The 9,701-nt window shown below is 45.8% G+C and overlaps 1 protein-coding gene across 1 annotated transcript; it reads left to right on the top strand.

Annotated features, from left to right (window-relative positions):
- Positions 1-5,543: 5,543 nt before the first annotated feature.
- PPP1R3G (protein phosphatase 1 regulatory subunit 3G) lies at positions 5,544-8,279 on the top strand. The gene has a single exon (XM_006909293.3). It carries the CDS (start codon positions 6,385-6,387, stop codon positions 7,450-7,452), a length of 1,068 nt encoding a protein of 355 aa, XP_006909355.1. The 5' UTR covers positions 5,544-6,384; the 3' UTR covers positions 7,453-8,279.
- Positions 8,280-9,701: the final 1,422 nt, after the last annotated feature.

Genomic DNA, 9,701 nt, shown 5'->3' with positions numbered 1-9,701 from the left:
ATCAATATGATATACCACATTAACAAAATAAAAGTAACATACATAATCATCTCAATAGATGCAGAAAGAGCATTTGACAAAATTCAACATCCATTTATGATGAAAACTTTCAACAAAGTGGGTATAGAGGAAGCATATCTTAACATAATAAACGCCATATATGACAAGCCCACAGCTAATATCATACTCAATGGTGAAAAGCTGAAATATTTTCTTCTAATATCGGAAAAAGTGGCTCACTCTTGCCACTTTTTTTCAACATAGTATTGGAAGTCCTAGCCATAACAATCAGGAAAGAAAAATAAATAAAAGGCATCAAAATCAGAAAGGAAAAAATAAAACTGTCACTATTCACAGATGACATGATATTTTATATATTAAACACTAAAGAACCTACCCCAAAACTGTTAGAATTAATGGGTAAATTAATAAATAAACCTAACAAAATCCATATACAGAAATCTGTTATGTTTCTATACACTAATAACAAACTATCAAAAGGAGAAATTAAGAAAAATAATCACATTTATAATTGCATCGAAAAGAATAAAATACCAAGGAAAAATTAAACCAAGGAGGTGAAGGCCCTATACATTAAAAACTATAAGATGTTGATGAAAGAAATTGAAGAAGACACAAATAAATGGAAAGATATTCTGTGTTTATGAATTGGAAGAATTAATTTTGTTAAAAGGTCCATACTACTCAAAGCAATCTACAGATTTCATGTAATACCTATCAAAGTTCCAATAGCATTTTTCACAGAAATAGAACAAAAAAAATTCTAAAATATATGTGGAACCACAAAAGACCCCAAATAACCAAAACAATCTAGCGAAAGAACAAAGTCAGAGGCATCACAAGCCCTAAATTCAAACTATATTACAAAGCTATAATAATCAAAAGAGTATGGTATTGGCATAAAAACAGGCACATAAATCAATTAAACAAAATAGCCCAGAAATAAATCCACTTATATGTGGTCAATTTACTTACAACAAAGGAGCCGAGAATATACAATAGAGAAAGGACAGTCTCGTCAATAAATGGTGTTGGGAAAACAGGACAACCACATGCAAAAGAATGAAACTAGACCACTATCTTACAAAAATAGACAAATGGGACTACATCGAACTAAAAAGCTTCTGCACAGCAAGGAAAACCTCCAATAAAATGAAATAGTAACACTGAATGGAAAAAAATATTTACAAAATATATCTGATAAGGCATTAATATCCAAAATATATAAAAAACTCATACAACTCAATATCAAGTACATACATACATACATACATACATACATATATACATAGATTACATACAATTTGATTAAAAATTGGACAGAAGATCCAAATAGACATTTTCCTAAAAAGGTACACAGATGACCAACAGGTACATGAAAAGGTACCAAACTTCACTAATTATCAGAAACAAGCAAATCAATGTAATATCACCTCATACCTGTTAGAATGGCTATTATCAAAAAAACAAGCAAGGATGTGGAAAAAAGGGAACACTTGTGCACTGTTGTTTGGAATGTGTATTGGTGCAGCCTCTACGGAAAATAGTATGGAGGCTCCTCAAAAAATTAGAACTACCACATGATTCAGCAATTCCACTTCCAGGTATTTATTCAAAGGAAACTAAAACATTAACTTGAAAGATATCTGACTCCCATGTTCACTGCAGCATTATTTACAATAACCGAGACAGGAAAGCAACCTAAGTGCCCCTAAACAGATGAATGGATAAAGAAGACATAGTATGTATATGTAATGAAATATTCATCCATAAAAAAAGTAAATATTGTCATTTGTGACAACATGGATGGACCTTGAGGGCATTATGCTAAGTGAAATGAATCAGACAGAGAAAGACAATTATCGTATGATCTCACTTATATGTAGACTCTAAGCAAAGAATAAAACCAAACTTAACGTCAAGCTCATGGATACAGAGTGGTGGTTGCCAGAAGTAGGGAGTGGGAGTGGGCAAAATGGGCGAAGTGGGTAAGAAGGTACAAACTCACAGTCATAAGTCAACCACGGTATATATACAGCATGATAACTGCTGTTAATAATATGGTATTATATATTTTAAAGTTTCTAAGAGACTAGATCTTCATGTTCTCATCACAAGGAAAAAATTATAGCTATGTGTGGTGATAGATATGAATTGGACTTAATTGTGATGATCATTTCATAATAAATGCAAATATTGAATCATGTACATCTGAAATTAATATAATGTTATATGTCAATTATATCTTTAAAAAAAGAGATGGAGACATATTTATAAATATTAATATAATGTTATATGTCAATTATATCTTTAAAAAAGAGATGGAGACATATTTACAATTTGTTACCTTTACAAAAGGAAATTTATGCCCTGCTTTTAGGCAAAAGTTGGGAGGATAGTCTCTTTTGCTGTTATCTTAATTGCCTTCAGCTTAAAATTCTTAGGCAAAAATGACATTTTGGGGTGACATATTCTGATCCCCTTCACCTGAGTTCTGTGAGCCATTCTGGCAGATTATCAAACCTGAGGGTGGGACTATGAGCATTCCCAAATTTTTAGTTGGCTGGGCCAAAGTGTGGTGGCATCTGGCATCTGAAGTGGGGGCAGTCTTATGGAAATGAGCCCTTTAAACTGTGAGATCTGATGCTAACTCCAGGCAGTCAGAGTCAGATTTGATTTGTTGGACACTCAGTTGGTGTCAACAAATTGGTGTCACAAAGAACTCAAGAACCTATTAAGCTTGACCTGCCCAAAATGGAGTTCATGATCTTGCACTCTATTCTTCTTCTAGTGGTCTCTCCCCCAGTGACTGCTACTGCCTCTACCCAACTGCTCATGTCCAAATCCTAAAAGAGTTCTCTGTCCCTCTCACCTACCTCTGTATGGATCCATCAGCATGTTATGTTGGTTTTCACTCATAAATAGCTCTCACATCTGTCCACCCCACCACCGTCACCACGTCTCTCAAGTGAGGCATGATCACCCTTCTTGACGCAAAAGACTGCAATAGTCTTCTATCAGCTTCTCTCACATTTGCTGTCCCCTACACTCTGCTCTTCATCCTGCATGCAGAATGATCTTTCAAAACTTAAATCTGGTTAGTCACACTTGTGATTCAAAATCCTTCAAAGGCCTCTAATTGCTCAAGGCCCTGAGTGGCCTATGTCCCGCTCCATCCCCAGCTCTTCCAGGTCCTCCTTGCTCTCTGCCCTTGGGGCACATAGGCTTTCTCCAGTCTCACTCTTCCACACTCCTTCCCACACAAGGCCTGCATATGGGCTGAAATGTTCTTCCTTGCAGTCCTAGCTGTTCATTCCCACTCACCTTCTTCACAGAGGTGTCCCTGGCCTCCTGGACCAGGTCAGATCTCACCTTCTTAGCATCTGCCAGAGTGGCTAAGTCTATATTTGTTTGTGTGACTTTTTGGTTAATGGTGGTCTCCTCCAATATACTGATAGCTCCATGAGGGTGGGGACTTCTAATGTATCCACTGAAGAGAGGAGAATGGAACAGGGCTGGGATCAGGGCACGGTATGCCCCAGAGAGTGATGTCTCCCTAAAATCCATTCCCTAGGCACCCCTCTTACCTCTAGTCCCTGCCCTAGAGTGGGCCCATGCTCTGATGAGAGTTGTAGCCCAGAGAGTCACCACAACCTCAAAATCTCTTTGAAGCACTGTCTCAAATTAAAATAGTTTGCAAATTTTATATTTAACTCCATAACATGTCAATATTGACTTAAAGATAAAAACAATGTTTTCTTCATGAAATCTTGGAGTTATTCCAGGAAGACACACCATGTATCTGGTGCCTTTTGTAAGCCCCCAAGTTGAGATGCAATCATGGCATTCCACACTGGGCAGGGGAGTACCCACGAGATCCTAGCAAGTGGTAGCAGAGCCCCTTCCTCATGAACACCACCCCCAGCCCTGGCTTAGCCATGGGAGAAATCTTCCTTCTAAGTTACCTGGGTTCACCTCATACATTGCTGGTAGGAATATAAATTGGTACAGTCACTATGGAAAACACTATGGAGGCTCCTCAAAGAATTAAGAACTTCTATCTTACCCAGCAATTCCTCTTCTGGGTATCTAGCCTCAAAATTTGAAAACATTTATTCATAAAGATATATGTACACCTAAGTTCATTGCAGCATTATTCACAGTGGCCAAGACATGGAAATAACAGAAGTGCCCTTCCATAGATGATTGGATAAAGAAAGATGTGATACGTATATACAACAAAATATACTCAGCCATAGGAAAAGATGAAATACCGCCATTTATGAAAACATAGATGGATTAGAGACTAGCATGACAAGCGAAGTAAGCCTGACAAAGTAGAGAAACATATGATTTCACTCATATGTTCGATATAAAACTGAAGCAACAAACAAACAGGAGAAACAAAACCTCAGAGACACAGACAACAGTTTAATGGTTACCAGAAGGAAAGGGGGGAGGGGCAGAGGTAGAAAAGGGTACAGGGGGTCAAATATATGGTGATGGAAGATCTGACTTTGGGTGGTGAACACGCAATGCAATATACAGATGATGTATTATAGAATTGTACACTTGAAACCTATATAATTTTATTAACCAATGTCACCCCAATAAATTTCATTTAAAAAATAAAATAAATAAATTACTTGGGTTCAAATCCCACCACAAATTAGCTGCCAGACCTGGGCAATGAAGAACCTTTCTGCACCTTTATGTTCCACATGTAGAGCAGGGTCAGTATGACTCCTACTTCCCAGGGTTGTTCTGATCATGCACAGGGAGCCCTCAGCACTGTTGACCATTGGGCACTCGGTCAATATTGACTATTAATATGATGCTTACCCTCCACTTACCAGCACTTTTACATGCCCCACACCAAAATGCCTAAAGCCCTGGCCCCTTTAATTCTGCCAGACCATAAGGTATTTTAGTTATTATGCCTCCATTAAATGATTTGGGTAGTCTGGCTTTGCTTTTGATTTTTTTTCTGAAATAGTGGCTCTGTGTTTCTAGAATCAACAACGTTTCATACAAGTTACTATACACTGTCCACATAGGTTTATTAGTAGTTCCCAAAATGCAGTCCCCAGAGCGCAGCATCAGCATGCCCTTGTTAGGAATACTGTGGGGCACCACCCGAGACCTACTGAATCAGAACTGTAGACTGGGCCCAGCAATGCCTTTTTATAGCCCCTCCCTGTTATGCTGATACGCGCTAAGTTTTGAGAATCACCGACTTCGATCAAAGTAAACCTCAACAAAACAAAAACAACAAACATTTTTGGAAGTCTCCCCCAGGTTCCGCATTCCTTCGGAAGGGCGTGGAGGGACTCCCGCAGCCTCAGAGCTGCAGTCTGAGTGCGCGTCAGGCCCCAACTCCTGGTGGGCGAGGAGGAAGGGGCGTAGGGGGCGGTGGCGCGGGTGTCCCGCCGCGGTGGGGGCGGTGCACGCGAACTCGCATCTGCAGCGGGCGGGAACAGGGGAGGAGAGGGAACGTGCTCCCAGGCCCCGCGCGAATGGCCTCCGGCTGCTCGCAGCTCGCTGCGTGTCCACTCCTCCGCGCGTCCCCGCACCAGACTCCGCCCAGGCCCACGCCGCGCGGCTTTCAGAAGCGCCAAGAGGCCAGCGCGCCAGCTTCTGAGTAGGCTTGGAGCTGGGGGCGCCCTGAGGTTTGGGGAAAGACGGAAGAGGTCGAAAGGGAGGCACTTCATGCTCTCGGGCCTCACGGCTTGGCTGCCTCCCAACTTCCCCGCGGACGGGTTTTCCTCATTTACTCCCCTGCCCATGGGACTTCCTAGACCGATGCGACAGCCAGGAGGAGCCCTCTCTGCAACACTCCGAAGGGCACACAGGTCAGGACCTGTGGGCTAACTTTATGGGTAGGAGGAAGATTGCTCATGCCAGTGTCGACGAAAACGGAGCGCGAGTTTATCCAGGAGCTGCGGAGGCAGGACCGCCGCAGGACCCGCTGGGTGGGAGGGAGGTGAAAGGGAGGCCCCGACTTCCAGAAAGCTGTCTTCCACTTTCCGCTGGAGTATTCGAGAACCCCGCCCACGCGCTCTCGCTCCGCGCCGCCTTGCTTCCAGGTGTTTCGCGGCCGCGCCTCCCCGCCCCCGGCCCTCCCCGGTGGCGTGCAGGTTCAGTCCCGAGGTGGCCTGGCCGGGAGCCGGCCCCTGGCCCGCATCCTCCTCCCACTTCGCCCTGGCAGCCGCTAAAACCCCGAGGCACCCACGTGGAACTGTGTTTTCTTCTGAAGCCTGGGGCGGGCGCTGCGCGCTGTCAAGAATTAAAGGTGTTAAGTCGCCAGAGGAGTTTTGAGCTGAGGGTTCGCGACCCAGACAGGTCCCGAGGCCAGCCGGCTTCATGGAGCCCCAGGGGGCGCAGCTGCTAACTTTGGAGGAGCAGGGACCCGCGCCCTTTGGAGACCCGCAACCAGCCGAGGAGCTGCCCGCCGGGAGGACCCTCTGCATGGAAGATGGCAGGGACAGCAGCGACATAGCGGAGTCCGAGAGCCCCGACGCCGAACCCTTGTCTCTGGAGGAGGAGGCTGCCATCCAGGAGCAGGAGGAACTACTGGATTACCGCCGCCGCCTCCGCGCGCGTTCCTTTTCTCTGCCCGCCGACCCGATCTTGCAGGCGGCCAAGCTCCTGCAGCAGCGACAGCAGCTTGCCCTGACGCTGGGTGCGGAGGACGGCGACAGGGCCGAGGACGCGCCTCACAGCCCGGGTGGCTGCTGCGCCAAGTGCAAGAAGCGGGTGCAGTTCGCGGACGCGCTGGGGCTGAGCCTGGCGAGCGTGAAACACTTCAGCCAGGCCGAGGAGCCGCAGGTGCCGCCAGCCGTGTTCTCCCGCCTCCGCAGCTTCCCCATGAGCGCCGAGGACCTGCAGCAGCTTCCCGGCCTTATGGCAGCGGCCGCCGCCGCGCCCCTCTCCGCGCAGTCTCCTGGGCTCCGGCCACTCTTCGAGCTTCCCGGGCCGAGCGCCGCAGCAGAGCGCCTGCAGCAGCAGCGCGTGTGCTTGGAGCGCGTGCACTGTTCGGCACCCTGGGGCGCGGAAGTGACAGGCTCTGGACGGGTTCTGGACTGCCCTGGGCCGAGAGCCGTGGCCGTGCGCTACACTTTCACGGAGTGGCGCTCCTTTATGGACGTGCCCGCCGAGCTGCATCCTGAGCCAGTGGAGTCACAGGGGCCAGAGGCGCTGTCGGGGGAACCTGGGCCCGCGGGTGCCGAGGAGGAGCCGGGCGTCCAGCGTTTCCACTTCTCGCTGTGCCTGCCTCCGGGCCTGCAGCCCAAGGAAGGAGAAAACACGGACGCGCCGAACGTCGCCGTCCACTTCGCGATCTGCTACCGCTGCGCCCAAGGCGAGTACTGGGACAACAACGCAGGGGCCAACTACACGCTGCGCTACATGCGCCCAGCGGACGCTCTCTGAGCGCTGGGCGTGGTCCTCGGCCCCCTGCACTGCCCCGGAGCGCTTCGAGGGACCGTGGGAAGGCGACTGCGCCGGGTGACTTGCCCGGACGATTTGCTGAGCATCGTCCGTCCACCTGGAGTGAGGGGAGCATGGAAGGAAAGGATGTTGCCGCTCAATCATAAACTTGCATCCAGACAGACCCTGCGAGCACAGCATGGCTAGACCGGGCAAAGCACCTAACCTCCCTGCCACTTTTCTCGTTGCTTAGATCTTCCTGGCAGGCCTTTTGAAGTCTCCCTCCTCGGTCTGAATGGGAAGAAATCCTTAAGACTCTGAGCACTAGTTTTCTCTAAGAAAAAGGCTTCTGACTCCTGAGTGGGGCTGGTAGACCTCGGGATGTGTTTTTAACAGTAGACACCGTGTTTTAGTCTTTGCGGCTTGCTGGAGACCCCCCAGGTCTCAGGGAAAGGACATAGTATCCCACCACATTGCACCACGGGAAGGCGCTGGACTGTGGGTCCGCGCAGGAGCCTTCCCACTGGCGTTTGTTTCTCAGAGAAAACCGGATGGGGCCCTGGCCCGCTATCCTTTACTTTTAACTGGGAACTGGGAGATGTTTGCCCAGACTTGATGTTATTTACTTGTGCCTTTGTGTACAAATGTCCCTTAAAAAAGTAAAGGCCACTTGCACACCCTTTTATGCTGTACTTTATATTTCAGCTCCTGGGGTTTTGGGAAGTCTTGGCAGACAGGCGATCTTCCTCAGCTGATGATGCGTGCAGTTTAACAATAAACAACGGTATTTCCGAATTTCCTTTCTTCTGTCCTTCCTCTCTGATGTGAAAAGGCCCAGGTTTCCCATACTGGGCAAAAATGTTCTTTAAAATGTTTTGTAGAAAGGTCTTGTCCTTCGTCAAAGTAAGAAGTTGGTGAATTGAAACGCCAGAGTAGTAATCTGGTAGGCAGGCCTTGGTTGTGAGCCACAGGAGCTGGCCATTCCTCCCCAAACCCCTTTGTGTAGGCAGAGCACATAACAGCTGCTAGATTCCTCTGGGCCATTAGCAGTCAGGGAAGCTGGACTCTTCGTTGCTGAACTCCAAATTCAGGAGATGGATGAAAAGATGGCTTTCTGTTCCACTCGGAGACACAGTGGGTAGTGGTAACTTGATAGATAATGAAAATGCCCAGAAAGTAATTATTGCTCAGAACCAGAAGGGTACCCTGCATGCTGGAGGACTGTGGACACCGGGTCTGGTCACCCTTTACTCACTGTTGATGGCTGTGGATGCTAAGATGAGATGGCCATGCAGGAGCAGGGTGAGTGGGCATTCTGGATGAGGACTTGATTCCTTTACACCTCGGCTATCTCTTGGTAATTTGTCTCTCTTTAGTTTTCATATTTTCCTGCTCATGACTGGTACAATCAATCTGTTTTGTAATGTTAATCTTTAAGGAGAAATGGAAGGTTTCGCTGTTGTTCTGTGGAACAAAGATAGGCATACTATATATAGTCCATGGGCCAAATTCAGCCTGAAGCCTATTCTTATCTGAGAGCTAAAAAGGGTCTGAGAGCTAAAAATTTTTTTTTTTTTTGCAGTTTTTTAACAGTTGGGAGAATTCAAAAGAAGAATACTATTTTGTGACACAGAATTGTATGAAATTCAAATTTGTGTCCATAAATAAAGTTTTATTGGAACACAGCCATGCACCATTCATTTACATGCATCTATGACTGTTTTTCTGCTATAAGAGCAGAGTCGAGTAGATGCAACAGAGACCATATGGCAAAGTCTAAAATATTTACTATCTGGACCTTTATAGAAAGTCTGCCAACCCCTGCTCTAGAGAAGCAGTACTTTTTTAAACATTATGTGCTGAGAGTTATACCTAATAAAGCAGTTAAACTTTTGGTAAAATTTGCTACTTGAAATATACCTCCTTTGGGTAAAGGTAGAACTGTACATTACTCTTAGTTATCTTGGTTAGAATAAACACTAAGACAATTATTACCATACTGGAGAGGAGAATCTACGTGTTGCTTTCTTTCATGTTAACCTAAAAAAAAAAAAACAGGCCTTTCAAAGTGAGAAGTAATAAGCATTTATTTGAGATTAAAGAATAGCTATTTGGGATGCATTGATTCAGGCAGAAGCCCAAACAAATAGTGTTTCAATTAGGAGACAACGACAATAGATATTTATGATAAAGGGAAGGGGAACAGCTACATCAACGGAAGGCATTTTTATTGGTACAGATAACATAATGAT

The sequence above is a fragment of the Pteropus alecto genome, unplaced genomic scaffold, assembly GCF_000325575.1.
Source record: "Pteropus alecto unplaced genomic scaffold, ASM32557v1 scaffold121, whole genome shotgun sequence".
Taxonomy (NCBI): Eukaryota; Metazoa; Chordata; class Mammalia; order Chiroptera; family Pteropodidae; genus Pteropus; species Pteropus alecto.
The sequence above is the reverse complement of the archived record's forward strand: the minus strand, read 5'-3'. Positions and strand labels throughout refer to the sequence as shown.